The sequence below is a fragment of the Strix uralensis genome, chromosome 22, assembly GCF_047716275.1.
Source record: "Strix uralensis isolate ZFMK-TIS-50842 chromosome 22, bStrUra1, whole genome shotgun sequence".
Taxonomy (NCBI): domain Eukaryota; kingdom Metazoa; phylum Chordata; class Aves; order Strigiformes; family Strigidae; genus Strix; species Strix uralensis.
In genome coordinates, this window is record NC_133993.1 from 11,689,326 (window position 1) to 11,716,616 (window position 27,291).

At 42.8% G+C, this 27,291-nt stretch overlaps 2 protein-coding genes across 5 annotated transcripts; both read left to right on the top strand.

The window, feature by feature from the left end:
* The first annotated feature begins 4 nt into the window (after positions 1 to 4).
* NBR1 (NBR1 autophagy cargo receptor) lies at positions 5 to 19,317 on the top strand. 2 transcript variants are annotated; one of them, XM_074891854.1, is made up of 21 exons: positions 5 to 312; positions 2,644 to 2,706; positions 4,017 to 4,035; positions 4,423 to 4,445; positions 5,304 to 5,522; positions 6,065 to 6,139; positions 7,289 to 7,506; positions 8,493 to 8,657; positions 9,160 to 9,366; positions 10,591 to 10,750; positions 11,236 to 11,523; positions 11,966 to 12,118; positions 12,456 to 12,531; positions 12,844 to 12,954; positions 13,434 to 13,622; positions 13,748 to 13,882; positions 14,498 to 14,855; positions 15,158 to 15,252; positions 15,787 to 15,865; positions 16,603 to 16,708; positions 17,050 to 19,317. In XM_074891854.1, the coding sequence occupies exons 1-21, from the start codon at positions 154 to 156 to the stop codon at positions 17,221 to 17,223; spliced, it is 3,072 nt and encodes a 1,023-aa protein (XP_074747955.1). In that variant the 5' UTR covers positions 5 to 153; the 3' UTR covers positions 17,224 to 19,317. The 2 variants fall into 2 exon arrangements, with proteins under 2 accessions (XP_074747955.1, XP_074747954.1); XM_074891853.1 differs by having other exon boundaries at positions 6 to 312; positions 17,047 to 19,317.
* An 89-nt stretch (positions 19,318 to 19,406) lies between these two features.
* TMEM106A (transmembrane protein 106A) lies at positions 19,407 to 27,149 on the top strand. 3 transcript variants are annotated; one of them, XM_074891856.1, is made up of 9 exons: positions 19,407 to 19,639; positions 20,370 to 20,503; positions 21,169 to 21,393; positions 21,833 to 21,896; positions 22,281 to 22,440; positions 22,936 to 23,076; positions 23,640 to 23,683; positions 24,316 to 24,369; positions 26,281 to 27,149. In XM_074891856.1, the coding sequence occupies exons 3-9, from the start codon at positions 21,189 to 21,191 to the stop codon at positions 26,399 to 26,401; spliced, it is 789 nt and encodes a 262-aa protein (XP_074747957.1). In that variant the 5' UTR covers positions 19,407 to 19,639; positions 20,370 to 20,503; positions 21,169 to 21,188; the 3' UTR covers positions 26,402 to 27,149. The 3 variants fall into 3 exon arrangements, with proteins under 3 accessions (XP_074747957.1, XP_074747959.1, XP_074747956.1); XM_074891858.1 differs by lacking the exons at positions 19,407 to 19,639; positions 26,281 to 27,149 and adding an exon at positions 24,509 to 24,710 and having other exon boundaries at positions 19,715 to 20,503; XM_074891855.1 differs by lacking the exon at positions 19,407 to 19,639 and having other exon boundaries at positions 19,750 to 20,503.
* Positions 27,150 to 27,291: the final 142 nt, after the last annotated feature.

The window sequence follows — 27,291 nt, forward strand, 5'->3', positions numbered from 1 at the left end:
CCCCGCCGCTTGCGCGCTGCTCGGCTGTGTTTGTTGTTGTGGTTCTGCAGCGCCTGGCCCCAGCCAACCAGAGTGGTGAGGAGGATGAGTGGCAGGCGGAACCACCAATAGTATCGCGCGGAGGATGGGGGGGCTGGCCGCGTTCGGTCCGCCATGTTAGGGTCGTCGGGCCGCCTGCTAGGGCTTCGCTCGCCTCCTGAGGAGCGCGGCATGGAGCCGCAGGTGAATCTCCGCGTTAGCTGCTGTGGGGAGACGCAGAGCTTCCTGGTGTCGGACTCGGCGCACACGACGTGGGCGGATGTGGAGGCCATGGTGAGCGCTGCTCGTCCCGTCCCGCCAGGGGAGGTGGAGCGGAGGGCCCGCCGCGGGGCAGCGGTGCTGCCGCCGTGAGGAGCCGCGTTGGTCAGGCGCTGGGAGCGGGAACGCCTCTCCGAGGGCCCGGCATCTTTACTCCCGGCTTCCGAAGCTGTGCCCCCTGTTTCGCAGGCTGTTAGAACTGGTGTTTTATGGTGCTGCAGTCTCAGTTTTTTCTTTTAGAGTTAGCCGTAACTTTTACTCCTGTTATATACTTAAAGGGGCGTGAGAAGCCTGTTTTGAATAAAATTCGTGGGTCGCTTGTTTTTCTGTGTGAGCGGGTGGCCTTAGCTTTGTGCTTTGCTCCTCTCCACAGTTATGAATACTTGGTTTTGGCACTGTACCCCTCTAAAGTACAGTCTGTTCCTATTATGTGTTCTTCTACTTGTTGAAGTAGATATGTTGAAGTAACACTCTTCTGTTGCCTATAGAACGCTTTCCTGAAAATTTATCTGTGCTGTCTAGGGTACTGAGTCACTAACACATTCTTGATTTGTTGCTTCTCGGTGCCTTCTGTGTGCTACTTCGGATATAATTGTTTTTGTTACTGGGCCATGCAGGCATAGACAGTTGTTTATGAAGGTCTGTACATCACGCACTCGGTATATTGAAGAGTTTTTGTTTGGATGTTTTATTTCCAGTGCTATTTAGTGAAAGTTCCTGTTTTGGCTGAGGTTGAAATTGTGTAGTAAGGATTCCCTTGGTTATGATGAAGCTGTGATGATTTTTTTTTTATTATTCTGTAGTAACTGTTCTGCTTTTTTACTTACTCTCAAAGCTGCATTGTAAGAGTATTTTGTCTCTTTCAGTGCTTTTTAGATAAGGTATTCTAGCGTAATTTGTAGGAGGTTCTTGTGTTGTGAATTACTCAAATTCAAAGTTTGAACTGCATCATCTTCACTCATTGTATTTCAGTTTTCTAGAAGAGGTGTGAGTTCAGGCTTAAAATACTTGGTGGCAAGTAGACTGTGCAGGAATGTCTGAACTAGTCGGAATCCTGACTGCATCAAAGCTGGAAGCAGATTGCTCTGTAAGCATGGTGTTGTCCTTAATCTGAAGTAGTCTGAGAACGAGGGTGTGTTTGTTCAAGGTGTGGCGTTCTATTACAGTAATGTTTCTCTAACCAAGGGAGTACCACTGGGTGTCTTTGCACTGTGTTGTGTGAATCGCTGTTTTAAGGTAGTATCAGTTAAACTGTGTCTTTGCTGTTTTAATGTATCATTAAACATGTATGGTGTTTATAAGGGATAACCTGATGTCTGGTTCTAGCTTGAGTTTTAGGGAAACAATCTGTGGTACTAGACATGTAGGTACAGACTACAGTTTCTTCTTGGCAAGCTGAGTTGGTTCTCTTGCTGCACTTCCAAAATTAATTTGGGACGTATCACTGGAAGAATCTGCCTGTAGCACAGTCATTGCAGAATGTATGTAGCTATGTCACTGGGCTCTGTGGTGCTATGTAAGTCCCAGCCATCTGCTGTCTTCTGAGACTGCTAGTGTTCTTCTTTTAGGTCCAGGCAAACAGAATGTGGCTTAGATGTATCAATTTTTCAGAGTTTCTGTCAAGAAAAATGCAGCTTGTGTAGGTAAATGATATAAAAATGCATGTGAGCTTCAAAGAATGTTATTCAACATAGGGAAACACCTGCCTTCATCTATGGTTTATTTGATGCTGCTTGTTTGCCCTATTAATGCAAAATATAAAATAGCTGCTCAGCTTTATTCTTCTAATTATGATTCCTGCAATGGTTTATGTGTTCACAAGTACACTGCATCAGCCAGTGAGTAGTAGAATGAGATCCTTTGCTCTTTTTAGTAGTTGAATGAGTCCTCGTTTCTCAAAACACAAATAGGTTTCTGGAAAAATGGCTTTGTGAACTGTCTTCCTGGTGGTTTTAAATGTAAAAGTTAGCATTTGGTGATTGTTGGCTTCAGCCTTTGTATATTGCAGTGTTTACCATGCCTGAGTTCACTAACCCTGAGTTAGTCTTCTTATAATGGAAAGGTTGTTGTTATTATTTATTTTGGGGTAAACATTAACTAGGGAAGGTGAAACATGAAAGAAATGAATTTTTTCTTCTCACTATAGAAAGTTAGTAGAGGTTGGAGGCAAGGCACTGTGGAGAGTTGTTCAGCCCTGGAAGAATGGACTTTGTAAGACAGTGTTTATTTAAACTGAGAAATTGAAGGGAGGGGCAGAAGGGTTAAAACATTTTTCTACATTAATAATCATGATTAACTGAAAACATCTGTAGTGCTGTCTTGTTTTGTGTTCTCTTTTTCTTACAGGTTAAAGTTTCCTTTGACCTGGACAACATTCAGATCAAATACATTGACGAGGATAATGATGAGGTAAAATACCTGCCACCCCACCCTCCCAACAGTTGGTCTACCAGAATGACTGGTGTGAACCTTCCTGTCACTTGATAATTTGTAGTGGGTCCTTCAAAAGTGTCTGTTATGCAGATCAGAGGTGACTTTTTTTTTTTTCCCCTTTGATAAGAAAATAGCTGTTAGTCTTGTGGTTTCGCTCTTAATGTAGCATGCTGAGTTTAAGATTTTTTTTAGAAGCTACTGCCTTTCTTTTTCCCACCCCATAGAAGCAGCTGGTGGTTCTGAGGGGGGATGCTTCTGATCAGGGACTCTTTTATTTTTCATTTTATGAGAATAAGGTAGTTGTAACTATTTGTGTCTGCAGCCATGGTAAAGCCCTGCCTCTTCAATCTACACTCCTTCCTTTGAAAAATGTAGGTCCCCTGTCATTAGCATATGTTTCCTTCAGTGATCTGGTGTACTCAAATCCTCTGCTTGTTTTATGCAAATGCTGTAATCTCCAAGCAGATTACTGACTTGGAAAACAAATTGGTTACTTCTAGTTGTCCTTGTTGAGTAACTTCCTGCTTGGCATAACCTCACCCTCTCATATTCTTTCTGTTTATCTGGAGATTTACAGTAGAATGTAGCTCTCAAACAGAACATAACTTTTGCAAACTCCTGTGTTCTACTTGTTGGTTTTTAGCTCTACTAAATTGCCGAAATGGGGATCTTTGTGTTTGTTTGTGTTTTTTTTTCCCTTAGAGGGGAATGTCAAGATGCTTCCAGCAACATTTCAGGGAAAGATTCTCCCCTTATTTTCCAGCCTGTATCTATAGAAATATATAGAGGCATCTGTTAAAGATCTTTATCAAATACTAATAAACATTGGTCAGAATCATGCAATGCTGTCGTGATTAAATAGCTTCTTGTATTAGTAACTTCTGTGTGCAAAATTAATAAATGAGCACCTGTAGAAGACAGGCTTAGCTTGTATCTGAAATGCTTAACTGTTCTCTTGTGGACATTAAAAGCAACCAACCTCTGTGTACTTGTATAGCAAACCCAGTGGTACTGGTGCCAGTTTACTTCCAGTAAATGAGACCACGCTTGCTCTGGGTGCTGGGAGGTGTCAGAGACCTTGCTGTGCAAATCTGGTAAAGGACATGGTCTGCTCAGAACACCACAGCATTGATTAATGATTAAACATGGCAGCAATAACAAATATCTGGAGGAGTGGTATTTTGAAAACTCTGAGTAAAAGTACATTTATTCTGAAAGTGTGTTAATTTTAAGACAATTACAAAAATATATCCATGGCTATTACTCACTGTTATTTCTCTTTGCAGGTCTCTGTGAATAGCAAAGGTGAGCTGCTACTTTACTGAAGTGAAATCAGTAAATAGACCCCAGCTGTTGCTCATGTTTCTGGAGAAGCAGTTGAGAATTCTTATTTTTTGGTTTTTGGATTTTATATATATTTGGCACCAAATCCTTCCCAGAGGAAGGAGTTTTTGATCCATAGGAGCAAATTGGAAATGGCTAAATTAATGGAATGTTAAGTCTCTAGTTGGTGAGAACACGTTTGCTTGTTGCCATACATACAACTTCTTCTTTCAGTAGTGCTATTTTAAAAGATTTTGCAGAAGTTATGGGAGACACTCCTTGATGTAAGGGTCCCTAAATACTGTGTGCTAAACTTACATCTGTTGTTTGAGATGGGGAAAATTCACATTTCTTTCCCTTTTTCTTTAGAGGAATATGAAGAAGCTCTGAAGGTAAATACTCTCTTTGACTTTTTTCAATATATTCATTCTTCTCCAATTAAAATTGGTGTAGCTGAGGGGAAAAAAACAGCATTACCTGGCCCATGGAAATCAGAATAACTCAGTTTTCTAGCTTTGGACACTAGCTTGAATGTGTTGCTACAGTTATTTTCCATCTAGGCTAATCTTGATTTGTCTGAATTAGTTGAATAGGCAGTTGTGGTTCAGGCCCCTGAGCAGCCCATGCATTGGTTAAATGACAGGCTTTCTCAAACACTTAAACACTAATCCCATGTTTGGAGATACTGGGCTCTAATGGGGTCCCTTTAAAAATCTTGCCACAAAGACTCTATTGCCATAGAGTACAACATGAAAACTCTAATTGGTATCAGTGCTTAGTTATGTTATAAGCAGTTAATTTTACTTAGACAAAATAAGAATTGCATTCCTTTAAGTTTCGTACAATATTAATGCTTTCAGAACTTTTTTCTCATGGTCTGAATTTCAAATTGATAATTTGAAAATAATAATAATATTTAATAAAGTTAATGTAACTTCCTAAACAGAATATCTATTGTTTACTGACTCATGTGAACAGCTTTATTGTAGATTGAAAAATTCCTGTGGAGTATCTGCATAATTATACTTTGGCTGATAATAAACTTTTTAATAAGCATACTGGTAGCCTTTAAGAGAGTCAGAATAGAGTTATCAGCTGACTGTTTCTTGGCATTTCACTCAGTCTTTCTTTTTGTGTGTGTTAGTCTTTCTCCAACTTCTCCAGTGTAGTGTAGTGCTGTATTTTTACAGGATTTTGTATGTTGGTTGTAAGTGGAGTAAATATGGTGTGTGTAAGTACTGTTTATTTAGATTGCAGTTAAACAAGGAAATCAACTTCAGATGAATGTGTATGAAGAAAACTCTTCTCTGAAAGAAACTTCGTATTCTTGTTCTTTGCAACTACATGAAAAAACTGTGACAGAAAAGTTGGCACTTCTTAAAGATGAGAAGAAACCTCTTTTGCACTATTCCATGCTAGCTCAGGGGTTAGAGGAAGACTTAAAAAATGAAAAGGAGTTGACAATTCAGGTAGGATGCAGAGCTGGATTATATATTCATTAAAACAAAGAATTCGTAAGTGTAATTTGCTTTATAGACTGGTTGTCATCTTTACCTGTTCATAAAACCTCTGAGTTCAGAAGTTGGTCTTCATTTTCAGCTACCTGCAAAATTCTTGAATGTCTTCAAGAGGTTATTTTGATGCTGCATTTAGAAATACAGATTCTTTCATGGTGACCATTCTTAAGTATTTTGATAAAGCAAATGGTCTCCTGAAGCCCTAATTGCCATCTAGTAACTTCTGGTTGACTTGATTTCTTTGGTTTTAATGTGTAATTACACTCAAATGCTAATAAGGCAGAAACCTTTTAGGAAAATGTCAGTGGCTTCCTTGTATTGCTTTTGCACTGTTTTCTGAAGAACTGGAAATCTTTTATTTTGTAAAGATGCTTGAGGGAACAGCTATTTGAAAGTGGTTAACTTGCTTTATTGAGGTTTTTTGCAGCTTTGCTTACTTAAGGTCTGTGACTTATTTTTGTGGTGTGTTTTTTCATTTTGGGTTTTTTCCCCAGCAAAAGTTAAATCAGACTAGAACAGGAAGAACAAATGAAAATCCTCCAGAATGGTTTACTAGCTACTTGGAAACAGTAAGTGTATTTTCTTCTGCATTTTAGTATTCTTAAAGGAATACATAAGAGGCTGTGGGTGGAAAGGATACCTGTGGTGCCTAACTGTATATATCTGATCACAGTTGCTCTCAGTACTTATGACCAGGATCTTAAAGGGCATTTAAGCACCTAATCACTTTGCTTTTGAGGTGATAAATGGAAAGTAGATGTCTAACTATGAATGTACGGTGTAGGTGTTACCTTAAAAAGTTTGATACGTGCCACTTCTTGTGAAAAGGGTATTGTTTGGTTTATGCACTTGATTGGTTGGAGTGTAGTTTCAGTAGCTCCCATGAGAGCATCCTTATTGCACTCCAGATAGCTGTAGGAACTTCGACTATCGAGGGCCCTCATCATAAGGGAGAGAGCATGAAGTAGTGTTGCTGTTAGAGACTTGTTTGACCAGTGTCAGTAGGGTGATACTTAAGGTCTCCTGAGATTTGAAGCATCGCATTTGATGACCTTGCTTTTCTTGATTTTTCAGCTTAAGAAAATACTTTTAGGAGAGCGAGTATAACCTATAGGTTGATATGATGTGGGTGTTAACTTGTTTTGAACAGCTAATGAACATCACTGAGAAGCAGTTAGATACGACTGCTAAGGATTAATTAGCTAATGAGTTGTTGAAACTAAAAGGTACAGTGTACAAGAGTATATGCATTTATCTTTAAGCTTTTTCTCTATAGAGTCTCCCTTCCTTTGCCACCTCTTTATACAAACTAAAAATAGGGGACCTTAATGGTTGTGTTTCAAACATCCCTGGTGGACAAAATCAAGACTTAATGACAGAGACTCCAGAGGGGTTTGTTGGGAGTTGTGTTAATTGTCTTGGAGATTAGTTTCTTTCCCTTAGTGCAAGGTTATGAAGAACCACCTCGATATTGTAAGCATAAGTTTACGATTTTTAATTTGCCTTGTTAAAAGCTATGGGCTAGTATTTTCTAGAATACAGATCGTCTTTGAGGATTGTGATACTTCGTTTAATTTCATCTGGAATGCGCTGGGGGGATGGGAAGTGGGTTCTGAACAGCTTTATGAATTATGGATTGGGAGAATTGGGACAGTGTAATCCAACTTTTAAAGGCATGTAGGTGGGTCTCATCCATGACTACTTCAATTTTTTTCCAGTTCAGGGAACAAATAGTTAAGGAAACTGTTGAGAAACTGGAGCAGAAGCTGCATGAGAAGCTTGTTCGTCACAGTCAGCCTCCAGATTTTTCTGAGAGCTCTATTACAGCAGCACCTCCAACTTCAGAGAGCCAGTCAGGGAATGGCAACCCGTGCGACTGGCTGATCTCCTGCTGCAACTGCCAGGCCCGAATTGTTGGAGTTCGCTACCAGTGCAGGTAGAATATCGTGAGAGATGGGCGTGTGAACGAGTCTGAGAAACTGTCTTGGTGTTGTAGACTTCTGTAGCATGCTGCGTGTTCTCTGCTGTGGCGGCTAGACCTTATCTGCGTAAGAGCAAGACCAATACTATGTTAAGAAAACGTGATTGTTAAAGTGAGAGAAATTTATAACACTTGCTATATTCTGAAATGCTCTTTGCATATAACATGAAGTAATTGTAAAGGAAAATGTTTTGTTCAGGTAAGTAAACAAAAAAGCAAACCTTACAACCAGCAGTCCTTTAGTCCTTTAAATAGTCCTTTAGTTCTGACAGTCAGTGGGACTAAGGCAGGTCATGCATTTTTTAATGATCTCACCGTTGTCAGTTTAATAATATGAAATAGGTTTTGACGAGTGTCAGAAGTAAGGTTTTTAATTGAATGAGACAATTGCTGTAAAAGTAAGTATTTTAGGGCTAGGCAGCAGCAGTGAATGGAATGACAACAGGGGTTTTCCTTTGGATGTTTATTTTTCTTGCTGGTAGGAGGTGACAGTTGTCTTTTTACCAGTCCTGTTCCTGCAGGACCAATCTGCTTTGCATCCCTGAATACTTCAGTTGACTTATCCTCTGTATTTTCATAAGTATGATGCTGTTTCTGGCACTGGATTTCAGTATAATGTTTTATCATTTATAGCAACAATTGTTAATCACTTGTGCTAAAGGAAGCATCAGGTTTTTGCAGTGTGTATTCAAGAAGGAAGTGGGAACTGTGTTGCAGTTTTGCCAAGAAGAGATAACCGATCTAGATATTCCAGGTGGCTCCAAATATTGATGTGTGAGAGAACCAGCTTCTGCTTCACTTGGGCATTGCTTATAATGGTGGTATGATAGGGAGTTTTTTCTCTGCAGAAATGTAAGGGTTAATTATCCTTCAGTGTATTTTTCCAGTGCATTAATTCTTTGTCTGCCTTTTAGTAACCTTCTGCCTTTTCTGCTTTGCAGCCTTTGTCCAGCCTACAATATCTGTGAGCAGTGTGAAGCAGGAACATATGCCCATGACCCTAATCATGTCTTGTTAAAGCTACGAAGACCTGTTCTATGTATTGCTGAGAATTACAGCCTTGCAGAGTTTTCATCTGCCCTGCCTGCTACTCTGGAGCAAGTTAGGTAAATGGTGGCACCTGTCAGTCCCTGCCAAGGTTATCCTGATAGCAAAGTGGAAACATCTGTATCAGGGTTGATGTTCAGGTTTTATTTTGGATTTAGAGATAACAAGAAATGGCACTCAAACTTTGTTGTGAGTAGCTAAAAATAGCTATATACTTAAATGGCCTAAGTCATGAATCTTACAGCTTTTTTAATAACAAATTAGAAAAGACAAAATTTCATGTCATAGGTGGGTAGCAAACTTTGAGAGCTTGCTCTTTCTTTGAGCATACTAATTTACTTTGAGCATACTAATCTGCCTGTAGGTTTGCTCTTTCACTGAGACAGATCAAAATATCTTCACAAGCAGCTATGAAGATGTTCTTTTAAAAACATGAGAGATCCAGTCTAGACGCATGAGACATTTCCTAAAGTGTTCCCTTTGAGACTAAGACCATGTTGGCTAAAACTAAATTCCAATCAGTTTAATGTATTGTAACAAGGTGGCTTATTCTCTCTGCAGGCTCCAGAAACAGATGGACAAAAGATTTCTGAAGGCAGAAAAGCAAAGATTACGAGCAGAGAAGAAACAGCGAAAGGCAGAGGTCCGAGAGCTCAAAAAACAGCTAAAATTGCACAGGAAAATTCATCTGTGGAACTCTGTCCATGTATTGGAAACTAGTGGCTCACCTACTCTGAAATCTGAGAGTCTCCAACCTAATACCTTCCTGTAAGAGATGTTGTTAGCTGAGCATTTCTTATTGTGCTGTCTGACCTGTTGTGATGAGACCAAGTTAAAGTAACAGAAGGAAGGTTATGAAATTGCTAATTTGAAGTATCATTTGTCATTGGACCCTGTGAGAATTTTGTCTGAAGGGAATTTGCAAGGTGAAGTGTTTCTACTTGGGAGGAGAGTAGGAGAAGAAAAAAAGCAACTGATGGTTATTATCAGGAATTTACAGATTTATATAGATTTAGGAGAAAGGGGAATGCCTAGGATTACATATTTAGGCATGCATGCACATACAGCGTAAATTAATGTTACTGTCAGTTTTAAAAAAGTGTGTCTTCCTGCTATATTGTCTGCATAAAGTCAAGTACATTCTGTGTGTTTATGTTCAGTGCTCTTTCTTCTTTCTATGTCATCTTAGGCTGATGATCGTTAGACAGCAGCCTTTGCAGGCAACCACTTTACATTTTCCATTCCCTTTGCTTTTATGAATGTACAGGTGTAAAACTTGTTTTGCTTTAGGTTCTGTCATTCATCCCTTCCATTTAGGGCATTTAAAGGTCAAATGAACATTAATCAATTACATTTGTGGGGAGCTTGAAATGGCTATCTTTGCTTCCTTTTTGCTGAACGGGCTTATTAGAAGAACAAAACCAATGTAATTTAGGTGCATATTTTTTCTTTTGGATCTTTTAAAGTTGGCATGTGTATGAGCTGCTTCGCCAGTCCTCTCTGTGCCCAAATTAACAGTGAAGCTTTGGGTTAAATCTAGTTTTGAGCCCCTTTGCTTGTAAGGCCAAATAAAAGATACTAGTGCTTCGACTATAGCACAGTCTTTTTGATTCAACACCATGAAGGTAACGACTTCATTCTCTTAACAGAATAGCACAGCCTGAAGTGCTGTGAGACTAAATCAAATCGAGAGAACAGTGAACTTTTCTGTTAAACCTGAGTTCTGTAATTACAATAATATTCTTCAAAATAAGCAAATCTTAGTTTGATGTGTTTCTTTTTTCCTTAAGCAAAGGAAAGCAAACTGCGATGTGGTGTTTAGACTTAAGATGAAAACAGTAGGTAAAATGTTAGAATTTTGAAACACTTCTAGAGATAGGAAACAAACTTAATGTCCTCCTCTGTTTTTAGCCAGCGAAATAGCAGCTGAGTGACTTCCTCAGTTTTGGTGTTTTTTTGGTGTATTTGTTTGTTTCCTCCCCCCAATCCCAGGAATCCTAGTCAACCCTTCCAAGCAATTGTCCCAACACTAAGTGCGGTATTTGTGGATGAGAATTTGCCAGATGGGACTCACTTGCAACCAGGAACAAAGTTTATCAAACACTGGCGGATGAAGAATACTGGCAATGTGGAATGGAGCGCGGACACAAAGGTATCTTGGCTTTGCTGTTAGATATTGCATACATGCATGAGGAATCTGAATTCTGTTGGAACCTGTTTAGGATTTAATTTGGCCTGTGAATTCACAGGCTGGGAGTTCTGGGGCAATAAGCTGTCTGGGTACTCTTTACAACTGCAGACTGTAGGAGGAAAGCAATCAAGGTTAACATCACTGAACATGTCTTCCAGTGCTGTTATAATGCTGCAGTTCAACCTTGTTTGCAACAAGTGTGTTGCTTTTCTGACTCAAAAAAGCCTTTCTTCTGTGAGTGGCTGTGTTCATGTTGAAAGATGGGGGGGATTATCTTACTTTGTGGTGATAGTGACTAATGTGAGAATGTTTATTAGCAGCCTCTCTTCTCCATGCCTAGTATCTACAAGGCCTTTCAGGAGAGGAACTTTAAGTGCTCCGTACTGTCTACAGTTTGCAGAGAAGTTTGTGAAGTTAATTTGTGCTTTTTCTGTTGTATATTTCAGCTGAAACTTATGTGGGGAAATCTGACCTTGGCATCTTCTGAAAAAAAAGATGTGTTAGTGCCATGCCTTCCATCAGGACAAGTAGGAACTGTCTCAGTTGAGTTTGTAGCTCCTAATATAGAAGGAACTTACACCTCTCACTGGAGATTGTCACACAGAGGGGAACAGTTTGGGCCCAGGATCTGGTGCAGTATTGTTGTGGATCCGTCCCCAGCTACTGACTATCTAGAAAGCAATTGGAAGGATTCTGACTCCTGTCAGAAGGATAAAGCTTCCAGCACCAAACAGGCAAGTAACTCATCTGGTATTTGGGGCAGTTCTGAATTGCCGAGTGGAAGGAGCAGTGTATATGGTTTGGTGCAATGGTGTAGTGTCCCTAACTGTATTGATTTCTAAGGGATTCTTTTGGTTGTTTGCTTTAATTTTTATTTTTAATAGAAAAGATACACAACTCATTGCATTTGTAAGTTCTAAATGGGCATTCCTTTTGACAGGCATGGGATTAGTTATCAGTCAGCAGCTCTATGTCTAGTTCTTTGAACTGAAACACTGCAGGATTTCTGTTTATGTTGGATCTTGTCTTTTTGGCTCTAAGATCAGTTGAATTAAATCCCTTAAGTTACTTGTGTTCTTATACACAAAATTCAGGCTTTACATTTCCTGTAATTGTTTTATTTGTTGCCTGCCTAAGGGGCTCCTGGAGACATTTATTTTTTTTTTGCTTTTGCAGGATGCTTCCTTAAAGACAGAGGCAGGTACTCGACTGATGGGTGAAATCATGGAGCAGACTGAAATACCTCTGCCAACTATTCCTTTAAAGATCAAAAATCTGCCAAGTGAGAGAGAATTTTATATCCCATCTGTTGATCTCCTCACGGCACAGGTAAAGCACTAAAATTCAGGTAGAGATTAAAAAAAAAAAAAAACCACCTTGGGTTTGATGCTAGGTACATAGACATCAAAAGAGAGTTGCAGAGTTGGGTCTTTCTCTGGCCCCTAACAAGGGAGTACTTGGCTTTGCCTCTTGCTGCCCTAACTGGTGTGCTATATTCTGTGATGTGGATGTACATTATGGGAAAACTGTCCTCTGAGATCATGCAGAGTAATTAACTAAGTAGAGTTGAGTTACTTTTAAGTTAATGGGATCTGATGCTGGGAAGCACAGTGTAGGATTCCATTTCAGGGTTTGCTGATGAGAACTGTGGTGTTTCTTTCTGTAGGATTTGCTGTCTTTTGAGCTGTTGGACATCAATATTGTGCAGGAATTGGAGCGGGTGCCACACAATACTCCTGTTGGTAAGGTTCTCCTATTCTGTGTGCTGTCTCTAGCACAGACAGCTGTCCTTTATGTTTTTCAGTCTTGGCTTCTTTTCAGCTTCACATCCTCAAGACCATAAATTCCAGACGTTGAAGGCTGCCATTTTCTTTGCTCAACCAGTGCCAGTGTAATACAAAGCTAGTTGTTTATTTCACCTAATTGTCTTGTAAGATAACCGGATTTCTTCAGTCTTGGAAGAATGTCCCTTAAAAAAAGGATAAAAGGTTGCCTCCTGGAGGAAGGAAGGTTCCTACTCAGTGACAATTACCTTTGCTACCTTTGTTTTTCAGACATGACTCCATGTATGTCCCCTTTGCCACGTGATAGCCCCTTGCTGGAGAAACCTGGCTTAGGTCAGATAGAGGAGGAGAATGAGGGGAGTGGATTTAAACCAGTACCTGGTAAGTAGTAGTCATGGGGAGCCTGGGGGTGAGGAGAGGAGGATATTGTCACTTTTACGCAGTCAGCAGACTTGATGTCTAAAAAGAATTCTAACTCTGGTCTTTCCCTTCTGTGGAAGAAAAAAATTCTTTGGCTCATAAACCTGTAGTCTGACGCTACTCTCTGATTGTAGAGATTGGAGCTTAATATATGTAGAATTCAGAAATACAAACATTTCTCCTGATTTGTCTGACCAGTAGAATTGTTGGGAGAATTAACAATTTGTCCTTTATAGACTAGATTATACTCAAACACTCCAGGTGTGGCCCCCATACTTCTCAATCATTTTCACATTCAACTTGAATTGAATTTCAAAATCTTTCAATTTTTAAAAAGAATTGACACATAGTTGATGTTAGCCTTGACTAGCCTAAAAAAATTCTTCTTATGCTTGCCTTGTGGTGGTGCTAAAATAATCTGTTGTGTTTCCTTTTCAAAGGAGTGATGGAAGCCTGCTTTCCTGCAGATACTTGCATAGTGAAAGTGAAAGCTGAACATCCACTGAACCAGGAGGAAGGGGAAGAAGATATGAGCGGGACTCAGTTTGTCTGTGAAACTGTAATTCGCTCTCTAACCCTGGATGCTGCACCTGACCATAAGCCCCCACAGAAAAAGAAAATCCTCCAGAGTAAGTACTGTCTTTAGCTGGCTTCTGTGGCTTTACTTTTTCTGCAGTCAGATATTTGGCCACAAATTGCCCTGCACTGCAGATGGTGATATCTCTTTAATTGTTTTTCACTATTGTTTTATTAGACTCTTTACAAGCATTTCAAGACACCTTCAGTTGCAATATGATAAATGAAGAATCTCCTAGGATAAAAACTAACTCCACTTCCAAAAAGGAGGCAAAGATTCATCAGTCAAGGGCAGTGACAGAAAATTATTGTGGTAAGTTAAAATAGATTTAAATTTAAGGTAAAGCTGTAGTAAAACTATAAAAAAAAAAAAATCAGGTGTAAAGATCTGACACTCTTCTAGGAAATTGATTCTCATTAGACCAAGAGAATCATTATTATGTCAGAAAATTGGTGTCAGTACTCTGAACGAGCAGCTAGTTTAACAGCTGCTTTAAAAACAGGGGAAATTGAGACAGAAAGGTTCTAATCAGGTAATCAAATTAGTGCTCATATGTTAAGCGTGGCGGGTGCTTCCGTATTTTGTATATGTAGGTTGAAGTCAGCACTTTTGAACTGTTTCTGGTGCATGTAACTTAGGAGCTGAAAACTACTGTCTAATTCTCAGTGGAGCTCTTTTCCTGTTCTTATTATAAGCAGCATATATATATCAGCAGTGTATCTGCACAGGCTTAACAGTAAGATCCGTTACTCTCTCACACTACACCCCCACCCTCCCCCCCAACAGACAAAGGAAATGGTACCATTAATACCAGCAGCAAAGGTTTACAGTTGTTTCTGAATGCTTGTCTCATATCTGGGACAATACTGTCTGCAGTTATCCATACAAAATAGACAGTTGTTAATACTTCACTTTTTTTCCCATTAGGGGACCTTGCACTGTCTGAGAGAGCAAGCCCCTGTAGTGATACCGGCAATTCTGATGAGGAAGATGATGATAAAGATGATGTTCAAAGTCAAGGCTCCTCTGCTTCATCAGAGGATTATATCATTATTCTCCCGGAGTGCTTTGACACCAGTCGTCCTTTAGGGGAGTCCATGTATAGTTCAGCTCTGTCTCACCCCAGCTTGGAGAAGACAGGAGAACCTGAAACAGGGCCAGAGAATCCGGAAGGGGGAAGCCAGTCACAGATTCAGCATGTCAGTGATATTCTGACAACCTCACAAACACTGGCTGTGGTGCCACTAACCCCAGAGACTGCGGACACCTTACCCCAGGCACAAAGGTACGCTGCTTGGGCAGGAGCAAAATGGTTATGTTGGTGTTGCTGTAGAGTCTGTGGGGTGTTGTGCCTAAGTTCAGTGTCCAGACAGGTTGTTGCAACAAAAGTTTTGTCATGTGCTGGAGCGAACGTCCTAAATCCTGCAACTTTTTATAAAGTTTGTACTCACTGATTAGGTGAGTACAAGAGTGGGAAAGAAGGGAGCATGCGAAGCTTTTCCTTTTGTCTGTTGATCTTGACATACCTACATGTGTACGTGCAGAATGAAAGTAGTAAAAGCATTTTTTTTTGCCTTACGTTCTCAGGAATCTTGCATCTCTTCAGAGTGCTGTCTTCCAAGAACCAAACCTATCAGCTTCAGAGAATGTCTCTTCCAGTCCTCATAATCAAATAAGAGAAGGTATGGACAGTGCTTGATGAAGGATGCATCCTGTTGTTATTGCCTGTTCCTTACACCTAGTATTGGATTTGATGTTTTGTTGTTCTTGAGGAGAGCAGAAGCATACCAAGTAATGATTGTTTTTTCTCTAGGTGTTGAAATTTTACTATATAGAAGATTTGAATAAAGAAATAATTGGCTTTAAGAGCTGATTGGCTCTTAAGAAATGGTAGGAGGGTACTCAGAAGTATTTGTATACATCTGGAAAATTACCTTGCTCTGGAATGAATGAACTGTGTATTTAAGCTGTTACAGTCACTGGGAGCTCAGACAGCAGTTCATCTTGTGTTAAACACCCACTGACTAATCGGCCAGATGACTTCTGAAATTCTTTTGACTGCAGTGAGAATCCTGTATACTCAGTTTGTGTCTGGATAACTAAACTTGAAAGTATTCATTTTGGACTGAACCCCATTTGTTTCCATTTATGTACATGTAGCATTTCTTCAGCTCTCATTAACTGGACAGGTTGATATTTTTTTCTTCCTCTTCCAGAACCCAGTGGTGAAGACAGTCATGGACCAGGATCTTCTGGATTTCTAACTAGTAAACAGAAGTGCTCAGAATACCCAAGGTAATGAAGCTGAAGCTGTGACTTCACAAATACTGTTTTAAACTGAGAACTGCTGAATTAGGCACCTAGGAAAAAGCACTGGCTTACAGATTTAATGTAGTCAATTTTGGAGAAAGGCCTGTCTTAAAAGGAAACACATGCTGAATTATATAATGCTATATTTTCATAAGATCTCAGTTTCTATTTATCGTGAATATGAAGGATGAAGACTTGGCAAGCAAAAGTGTATGAAGAGCTCAAACTGAATCTTAAAATTCTGTGGTTCTTTTTCTGGAAAATCTCAGGATTCTTAAAATAGGGATTGTGTAAGTTAGCTGCAAAGTTTGAGCATCTTAAGATACTGAGACTGGAGGAATGAGACAAAACATTGAGCAGAATATTAAGTGACTTAAGAATTGGTAACAGAAGTTACTCCGGCCTGAATGGATATGTCACAGTACATAGCTTTCACGTATAGATGTGCTCTTCTGAGTGAGAATACTTAATTCTTTACAAAAGGTTATGTTATGGAAAGCAAACTAATGTACTTGAGCATACAACCACAATTTAATAGAAGGTATCAAGAAAGAAGGAATGAGCTTCCTACATAGCTCAACTGCTGAACAACAAGGGTCAAAGGTTGTTCTCTCCACAAAGACTAAATCTCAGTTAGCACATCAACAGGGAGAGACTTGCATTTCATGTGGAGCAAACACTTGGCTTTATTGACCGTGAAGTAATACCTGACTTCTCTGCAGATACCCTCAAGGAAGCAGCATTGCAGGAGAACTGGTTAAAGGAGCTTTGTCAGTTGCTGCTTCTGCCTACAAAGCGTTGTTTGCTGGACCACCCATTATAGAACAGGTAAAAGTCTGTCTTGTGTGCTACGAGTTTCATAGAATGCCAACCTGAAATTATAGGTGTATGTTTTTTAAATGTATCAATACTCTGTGTAGGGCTTCGTGCAACAGTAAAATGTTAAGCCTGATGGCACCCTTTGAGGGATGCTGCTTGACCAGCAGATGGGGAAATCCGTGGCATGTCTCTTAGTGTCATATAGGAGTAGTAATTCACCACTGAAAGTGAACATAAACAGCTTAATTGTGGAGAAAAGGGCTTCTGTGCCTCAACTATATTCCAGTTTAATGCAGGACCACTGCTTCAAATGGCAGAAAAGTTATCTTACTACCTTTTGTTTTCAGCAGCCTGCGGCTACAGAGGAGCACACTGCCACTCTTCTATCCAGTCTGTGTGAGATGGGATTCTGTGACAGGCAGTTAAACCTGCGGCTGCTGAAGAAACACAACAATAACATGGTTCAAGTGGTAACTGAATTGCTTCAGATCAGTAACAGTGACTGGTACAGCAGCAGGTGCTGAACCTTCCTGGTGGAGGGGAGGATTTGTCCTCACTGAGTAAACTGTCATTGAACACTGCAGCAGTAGCAGGCTGCTCCTCAGCTGCTTTCTGTTTGGAGGTGTGACTAAAACTTTGGCTTTTCTTTGAGCTTTTGACTTTTTTCCCTCATGGAAATGTCAAACAGTGATTGTCACAGCATCTTATGAGTTGGAGACCAGAATTTCAACTGTTAATTTGGACCTCATAGTTAAATGAGTAGCCTTTAAGTCTCTAATTTCATACTGAATCCTTCTATCAGGGAATCCTGTAGAATCACTTAAATTTCTACCCAGATGAGAACTTCCCCTTTTATTGCATGTAAGGATTTTTATTTTAGGCAGCTGGAAACTTGTTTTCTTGACTTTTAACAAGTTTTGGAATAGGAACCAATGTAAAATGCTGCTGTAAACTGTAGTCTTGCCTAATTTACAAGAGATGCCCACAACTAGCAAGTTGTTTCTTCTGATATAATTTAGTAACTGATTTGTCCAATGCATGATAGTAACAGACTAAAACTTTACAAATGATTCTTAGAAGAAAAAGGTTGCTCATACACAAAAGCGATCTTGAACCATGAAACAACTCTTTAACAAGTGGTGACATTTTCAGGCTTTTCAACTGATGAATACCAGGAAAATCATTGTTTCTTGTAGCAGAATGAAGCAGGAGAGTGAATTTACCATCAGCGATTGAACCAGCTCTAGTAATGATAGTGCAAAGCGTCTAACAGGAAAATATAGCCTACATAAATATTTTGTTAAAAATGGAGTTTAAGGGTAGGAAAGGACTAAGAATCTTTACAGGCTCTTTGTAACAATGTTAAAAATTTGACCACTATCATTTTTCAGTATAGTGCAAACCTCTTACTCTGTTAATACCACATAGAAGAATTGAAGAATGTGTAGAAACCCAGACCTGAATTGAAGTACAAATTCTGGTAATGCTTAGGAATGGGAAGAGTGCTTGAGGTAGGGATTGTGTGACTTACATTATAGTTTGAAAAATGGATTAACTTAAGCAGTTTTCAGTGTACAGTCTCCTGTGATGGTTCTAGCTGCTGTGTTTCAATAGACACATCTTTAGGTTTAATTTTTCTCAAGATTTTGCTTTAAATGCCCATATTTAATTTGGAAATCTAAGAATTCCGTTCTGAATGTACTGAGAGAGATTTGATTCTGAAGAATCATGAGAAACGAGCAACATACACTGCTGTGCAGTGGTGTATCCATAGATAATTTTTCAGAGTCCAGTCCCTCTGAAGGTGACAGCAGTGTTGGCTATGTTCTTACTTTAAAGCAAACTTTTTTCCTTGCTGCAGTAAGAGACCATTGATCCTAAAATATTTTATATTACTGCTGCTTCAAACTAAGGTGTTCCTGTTTTGTCACGATGTAGCTGAAGCAGTATAAGTATTGTGACTGACCAGGCGATCAGTAGTAGTAATTTTTTAAAAGACATTAATACCCTTAGAGATAAGATACCATTAAAATAATTGAAGAAAATGTATCATACCATTTTTGTTTTAAACCTATTTTTATAGATTGTGGAAGATATACTCTTAAATGTTTATTTTGAAATACAGTAGAACTATTTTGCAGTGTTTCCCATCTCTCTGTACACCAGTACAGCTGTCTGCTGTGGACCAGGTAAAGATCTTTCTGTAACTTGAAGCCACTGTTTTTTTCCCCACCTTAGCTTAGGCGTACTGCTGTGAGTACCTCTTGGCTTATGCCTGCTCTAGATGAGGAGGAGGGAGGGCAGCAGCTGGTGAAGTTTCGAAGCACAGTGTGGTGATCTGCTTTGATCTGGAAGGCCCAGCAGGACACGTGTTCTTTCTGTGTGTACCTTCATACTTAGAATGTTAATGTGTTACATAAATTAACAAAACACTAAAACGTGTGAGGAACACTTCATTGCAGATTGAAATGTGAAGTGTGAAATGCTGTTTTCCTTAGGTTACTTTTTACTAGGGTTTAGACAATGTATGCTCAGGCTTAAGATAGAGATCTCTGTTGGCTTTGTATATTTTGTTAATGGATGCATGGTATAATTTATAATATATTCTATAGTGCAGACATGATCTCTGTATCTTATTTAGGGTGAGCGCTTTAGATTCAGCTGTGCTGAGGGGGGAGGAGGGGGACGACCGGCAGCACCGGAACAACCTTTTCCTCCGTCCTTCCAATAAAACTTTCTCCCTCGGGCTCCTCAGAGGTGGGTCCGGGGGCCCGGGCCGCCCCTTCCCGTCCAGCGGCGCCCTGAGGGCCGCGGCCGCCCCGCCCCGCCCCGCTCCCCGGGCGGCCGCTGCACTTCCGCCTGCCCTCGGCCGCTGCGGTGCCGCCCCGCGGCGCTTTCGGTTCCGCCTCGGGCTCGGCTGCTGCCCGCGGCGGGAGCCCGGTAAGCGGGGGGGGGGCGGAGGGGCCGGGCAGTGCCCGGGGGGGGCGGTGCGGGTTCGGTGCTGCGAGCGGCGGGGTCGAGCCGGGCCCGCGGTGCTCGGTGGAGGCGGGCGGGGGGGGGGGGTGTGTGCTGCGGTCTCGCCGGGCTCGGCCGCCGCTCTGCGAGCGCTCCCCGGCAGGGCCGCGGGCGGGCGGGGTTGCGGCGAAGCCGGGAGGCGGCCGGGGCGGGACGCGGAGGGTGAACTTCACCCGCTGCGCCTCGCGCTCGGTGCTGCCGGGACCCGCCCCTGAGTCTCCGGGTTCCGCGGGGCTTGTCCCGGCTCTGGGAGCAGCCGCCGCTCTTCCGAACGGCCGGGAAACGGTAACGGGCAGCGCCGGTGAAGCTGCAGCTTCGCTGCCTGCGGCCCTCGGGAGACCGGAGACGGGGACGTGCGGTGTCGGTGCAGCGAGGCCCTGCTTGGGTCAGAAGGTCCCGGACCCTTCAGGCATCTCTGTTCCGCCCCGCGTGCTGCGGGAGGCCGGGGAACGCCGTTACCTGGAGCCTCCCAGCAGCGTCTTGCGGGATCCGCAGTTGGGGCAGCGGCTGCGGCCCCTCCGCCGCCGCTGCCGCTCGCACGAGACCCCGGGGCTTCCTTTGGCCTCAAAGAAAAACCTCAGCTGCTGCTGGAATCGGCCCACGCCCTGAGCCCTTGCTCTGCCGCGGTGGGTGTGAGCCCCGGTGTGTTTCACAGTAGAGCCCTGAGGGTTGTTTGTGCGGAGCCTCCGGATCCTCGGCAGATGTAGCAGCTGCTGTTTATCAAAGCAAAACATCCCACCGACATCTGAGCTGCTGAAACGAGACTGCCTGGAGGAACGACTGGCACAGGTAGGAAACTGCATTCACCTGATGTCTTTGTGATGAAAGATAGTTGCTTTTGCTCAGCTTGGTATTGTTAATGCTTTTAGGAGGATTACTGGGAGCTGATGTAAAAATTTTTGATTGTCAGAAGCCTGGGAAAATGAGTTCATCTGTATTTTTAACTCTTAATAGAATCTAAAGATAGTCTGGTTTACCTGTTTTTAGATTCTGCTGTGCACTGTTTGACTTTAGTCAGGCTACTGTAACTAACAATGTGCCTGACTGAGAATGCCAAGGCCTTGGTGTTCAGGTGAGTTCCCTGCTGGGTGTAGGTGGATAATGACCAGTCAGGAACTTGGCAGTTCTGGGCTATGTTGGTCATCTCAAAACCTTCAGGAGCTTTGAGTCAGCGTTCCCCTGTCTTACCAAATACTATGAGATAAAGAAGAATCTGTTAAGCTATCTGGTATTCTCAGACACTTCTCCTCCAAGCAGGGTGTCTAGAAGATTGAATGTTTAAAAGAATGAGCTACTTGCAGTAACTCAGCTTTTAAAGCAACTTCAGAGCCGTGCTTTAAGAAACTTGTTAAATGGTAGGATGCTTGTGACCTACTGCAAATGCTAATGGTGCTGTTCTTGGAGGCTGTTCACAGAAACAATTTTGCTTATGTATTTTTGTGTTGGACACCTAGTGAGAATTCTTCTTGGAACCATGGGTGGAAAACTGTCACTGTTCTGGAAAACACCTGACCAAAAGGAGAGCGAAGACAAACTGATCTTACCCAGGCAACTGGATGCTGAAGATGAAATCAGGGATTACGCCAGTATCAGTGACTCTGCCACATCCTGTGCGGGCACTGCACGTCGAAGCTACATCAACTGTCCAACCTGTCAGGGAACAGGAAGGATCCCTGGGGGTGGGTGGTGTTTCTGTGTGCTGTGTCAGTGCTGCTCGAGCCTCTGAGCTTGATACGTGTCTCATTGCCCGAAGACCTTGGCTGAACCAGTTGGTCTTTATTGCATCCCGTCTAGGAACGTCTGTCTTGGTACCTCCAGCTCGCTGGTGGCTTCTGGGGGCTGCCTCTGTTGGGGGAGGATGGGGTGGGAAGGCTGGTAGTGCTGTTTCTGGGTGATTGCTCAGAGCCCACCCTAGAGCCCCTGGGGAGTTTGTTGTTTCTGCCCAGAGATGGGAATGCTCAAACTGAAAGTTTAGTTGCATCACATTTGCCTTCGGACAGCATCACCTGTGAAGTGAGTGCAGATGGACACCGGCTGCTGTGCAGTGTCCTGCAATACAATTCACTTTATCTACTTGTGTGCTTAGTGTGGTCTCTGATCTGCTGCCATCTCTTTCAGAGCAAGAGAAGCAGCTGGTGGCTCTGATTCCGTATGGTGACCAGAGGCTGAAGCCTAGACGAACGTAAGTCCTGTTAAATTTTCCCCTTTTCTCATCTTTTGAATGTTTCTTCTGCATATGAAGGAAAGTCTCAGTCCTCTGGGTGTTTTGTGCTCTGTCCTGCAGCAAGCCTGGTGTTTACTGTGTGTTTCCAGCAATAGCAGATGTTGAACAGTCTGCATGCAGCTGTTGGGGGTTCTCTAGCATTTTGTACTGTAATGCACCATGTCAGTGTGTGGGACTCTACCCTGCTTCTGCTGTGACCTGGTAGCTGGCAAATGGTTCTGCACAAACCCATCTGTTTCTGGCACCCAGGCTTTTATTATCTCCTCCCTCTGAGCAGGAGCAGAACTGCAGGTGCTTGCCTCTGACCAAGAGAATGATTGTGGCCCTGGTGCTGTTTTGTAGGAAACTCTATGTATGTCTTGCTGTGACAACCTGCCTGCTGACAACATCTCTCAGTATTTTCTTCCTATTTCCTCGCTCCATTACTGTGCTGCCTGCAGGACTGAACGCCTCCTCTGTTGGCTTCAATGCCACCACCACCAGTATATACCTCAACATGACGGTAAGTGCTCAGCTCACGGTGGATCTGAAGGGCTCCCTGCTATCCCCAGTGCCACTCCACGTGTAGGCCTGATTGCTGTCTGAAGTTAGTCTCGCCATTTCCACCATCTCGGTCCACTCTGGCTGCTCGGAATCGATGTCCAGAGCATATTACAGCGTCAGAGGCGTGGCTGGCCTGGCTGCAAGCGAGCAGGTCGCACACAGTGGCCCAAGGGGCTGTATAGAAGAAGCACTGTGACTAATTCTGGGAATCCTTTTTGTCTTGCATCCTTGAGCTGCTCGGTTGTCTCCCTTTGACTGTCACGGGAGACAGTGCAGCGTACGTGCCTTTGTGGCCTGGCAGGATGGATGTCTGAGGGTTGGAAAGGGAGGATGCAGCCGGTGTTGGCTGTGAGGTCGTAGCAGGGATATAATTTAAAGTAGCTTTGCAATGGTAACGAATGGCCCTGCTGCAAGGTGATTTGTGTTTTGGGGTTGTTTTTTTGTTTCTCTCTAGAACGTGCTGAACATAACTAATAACAACTTCTACCCCGTCGCTGTTGCGCAGCTAGACATAGAGGTTTTGCACCAGTCCCTAGTAGTAGGGAAGAGCACCATGAAAACCCTGCTGAATATGAGCCCTTTGCAGAGTGGCCAGGTGAGCTCTGCGGTTTGTTGCATTTTCTCCTAAACTAATCTGGACGTCCCAGACAGGGAGTTGCTTATTGTATGCTTGATCCATTGTCATCTGCCTGCCTGTTACTCAAAGCTTTCCCACGTGCAGCATCCCACATCCCGCTTTGGGAAGGGGTGTTGTAAGAATTTCTGTGTTGCTGAGTGTGAAGCTAATACCTTCCTGAGCACGGAACATCTGTCTGCTCTTCGGGTAGTGGGCTGGGTTGTGTTCTTGACTTAAAATGATGGCAAGCTTAAAAACAGGTTAGGCAGAACCCTGGTGGGAACAGCTTGAGCGCAGCTGATCCATTCTTGGTGTAAAGGTCAGGTTTGTGGCCTAGATGACCTTTTTAAGGCCTTTTTAGATATAATTTCTGATTCTATTTTCTTACCTACTGTTAAAAACAATTGTTAGGCTAAATCTTGAAATTCAGGTTCAGAGACCTAATGAGAGTCCAGTTGTCCCTATTTCAGCTCTCTGAATTGCACACAAACTAACTGTAGTTCTTGTGTACTTCCTACTTTTTCTTCTGTTTGTATTTGTAGATCTTTTATATGGTGGCCAGTAGGATAGTGGACGACAACACCTAGTGAGTAATTCTTGAAGATTTCTTCCCTTGGTTAGTAAGTAACATTAATGCTTATAGGCTTTTCATGACTAGGTTTCTTGTGCTGGTGCTGCCCGTAGAGTAAAGCTGAGCGAGTGTGTCCTTTTCAGTTTAACGTGTGGAGCTGATCTGGATATAAGCCTGGCACGTCCATTTTAAACTCATTTCCTTTGCAGTTTATTGGTATTCTCTGCTTAAGTGTTGGCTCAACAATGTTGTTTTCCATACTTTCTGATGAGTAAGTGATGATACCAATTTGATGTCTGGGTTGTCAACTTTAAATGCTCCATTTGTGAGCAGCTAAAGGTACCTTGTACGAACTGCATTTCTCTGCAAAGGACCAGCAAACTATGTGAAGTTCATAGCAACCAAAGCTTCTGTGCAGACAGGGTGGTGCCCGTGCTTACTAGATCCACAGCTGGAGTCACAGCAAAAACATGTTTTACTGGGGTAGATACTGTTGTGCTTGAAGAACTTTGCCTGCATAGCTGTTGTCAGACTATTGTAAAGACAGACCTTTTTGGAGAAGCAGAGAAGTGGTGGAATCATTGAGGACAGGAGACGCGTGGTACAGGCAGCTCCTGTGAAGTAAACTTTTCTCTTTTCTCTTCTAGTAACATTTGCACCTGGACAAAAGTCAAAGTTCACAATGTTCTGCTGCATATACAGTAAGTGGTGCTTGGTTCAGAGCTATAACTAACATCTGTGTCACCTACATTGTTTCTCAGCTCCCTTTAGGAAGGTCTGCAGTCACTGTTCTTCAAGACCAGGGCTGCCTACAGCGTGCATGTGCTGTTACCCACCTAGGTGTGCTGAGGTGTGAGGAAGAGATAGCTCTCCAAGCTGCTGCTGCTGCCCTGAGAAGTCCCTTGGATTCAGGCTTACTGACAACTCAAGCTGTCCCTGTTGCTTCAGGCAAGCTGGCCTGGCAGACTTCCTCCTGGAATATTGATTGTAGCTCTTGGGAAGTAAGAGCTTGGTCTAGAGCTAGAAGTACTGACTGGTTCAGTTATGCCTTCTTGCCTTGTGGTGTTGGGGGCAGACTCATTCGGCCCAGGCTCTGTCTGGGTGTGTGGGTAACTGCCTCCAGGTGTGCCGACAGCAGCTGTGAGGGCAAGGGAGGACAAAGCAGGCTCTTCTGCAGATTCCGTTGCCTGAGGCAGCTCCTGTTCAGGGGGTGGACCGGAGGACCATGCTCAGCTTGACTGTTTTAGAGTATGACAGGCCCTGCTGGGAAAGCAAACACAGGTCGGCTGATCCTCTCTGCCAAGGAGGAAGGAGCACAACTGCAGTTTTTAATACAGCTCCTACTGGGACAGGTTGTTACTGTTGTGGTCTGAGTTAGAACTAAACCAGGTATGTGAGACGGAAGCTCTTACAAGGTATGGCAGTACTAGAACACCTTCACACGGCCATGAAAGAAGAATGGTCTTCATTAGCTGAGTTTAAGCCACTTCAGAAAACTGCAGCAGAGGTTGTTTCCTCGTGTGGCCTGTGTCCAGTAGAGATGTCCCTGCACGCTCCAGGTTGTGAGCCCGCTTGTGCAGGATGGACCTCTAGGTTCACCATCTGCAGACTGTTGTCAGTGAGTCTGTGATTTCTTCAGGAAGGAGGAACTGCTTTTGCATCAGGGTCTCTTGTGCTTATCTAAAGCCAGGGCTTCACCTGCTGCATCTGGAAAAGGACTGTGAGTATTAGGAAAAGTGTTTGATTGGAGAAAGTATGTGGATCTCTTGGAGGCACGCCAGGCTGGAATTCTCCCAAGTCACTAAAGAAACGTCACTGGCAATCTCCTGAAACACAGGTGTTTAAATCTTGGCCTTCCATTGGAATTTGAAGGGTTGTATTGTCAAGTTTCTTGTTTTATGGGTCTTAATGCAGGTTTTAACTGCACTCAGTGCTGAGTGATGTGAAGTTTAAACAGGTAAAGTATGCAGAGAAGCCCCAGGCTACTCAAAGCACGGTAAAAATTTTGGACAGTGTGGAGAACGGCTCTGGCTGTTAAGGCAACCTTGTCCTCCTTAGCTGATGCTGTGGGCTGACAGGACCTTTGCTCTCTCTACCTGCCAGCTCCCCATTAGCCAGAAGCTGAAGATGATTCCAGTCATCTTTACACTTTTCTGCACCACATCTCCTCCTGCTGATATTACCCACCGATGGATTGCATAGTGTTAGGAAAAACTACTTGATGCAAATGGCTCTTGAGGTGGCACAGGACAGCGACTCAAACACACATGCTTTTGTTTCGCTAACTCCTTGAACAGCCATCCACTGTGACACTTTGGGAACAAGTAAATGGTGAAATGGCACAGGAGTGTTATGCTGAGGTAGGAGGTCTTAATGGGCTTCTAGAACGGCCAAAGCACCTGCTGCAACGGTAGTGATCTTGTAAAAGTTTTCTTTAATGCAGTCTGAAAGATGCTTTCTCTAACACGTGAAATTTTGCTGAGGGTGTTCTGGGGCTACGTAATAGGGACAAAACCAGATGGCAGTGGGAGCTCACCATGGGACCTTTACATTGTAAGAAGTCTCATCTGGGACAATCATAAGTGCAGTTCTGGTCTCGTTTTGCCTTGCAGGGGTACCCTGACCTGCGCGTACCTGTGTCATTCAGAGCAGCTGGCTTTTGAAGACTACCAGTACGTGGACTGCCGGGGGAATGCCACGCTACCTCGCCCATCGTACCACCGCCTGCCATGACTGGGACAGGTGGGCAGAGCTTTTGGGTGTAGCATATTCCACCACAAAGGCAAGTCACAGGGAGACAAACTTCTGGGATGACTTCTTAATCTGAGCTTAAAACAGGAGACTCGGTGTTTTCTGGGTAAGACTTCCATCTCTCATGCAAAGATAGTAACACACTTGGCCTTATGAACATGGACTCTGCTGCCCTCAGATTGCAGCTTTCGTTTTTCAGTGCCTTATCGTGGCTGACGCCTCGGCAGTGACCAGGGCATGGGGTGTCTCTGCGCGGCTCATCGGAGTGAGCCACGCTGTGTTTCACTGCTACTTTGGAGGCAGCACCCTACTAGTCAGACTAACTCTAGTTGTTTTCTCCTTGCATAATTTTGCACTTCTGTCCTCAATTTAAGTGTTTCATAACTTCAAAAAGGAGGACTACGATGAGACTTTTTGGCTGGATTGCATCTGCATCACCAGAATCTAATGATACTTACCTGCACAAGAGCAAGAAGCAGGACTGATGTCTCTGAGTCTTAAGAAAAACTACTACATGTCATATCAAAATGAGAGTGACTCTTGGGTGACTGCTGTTTTAAGCTGTCCAGTATAGCAGGTGAACATAGGCGTTTCTGTATATATGTGTTTTTAAAACAAGCTCATGCATAGCTGTTCCTTAACAGCGGCCGTTTCCACAGGAAGAAAATGCATTTTGTATCACGAACCAAAAGATTGCTGCTTTCCCGCCAGTGGTGTTTGGTGGTCAGCACATGCTGTTTGTTGTATTTTCTTCTATGTTTTGGCATTTAATGCTTTCAACTTGAAGAAGCATGAGAGAGTTCACCTCTGACTAGAAAAGCTTAGTTTGCACAAATGTCAGGAAACAGCTGGTTTTGGGGCTGTGGTGTGTT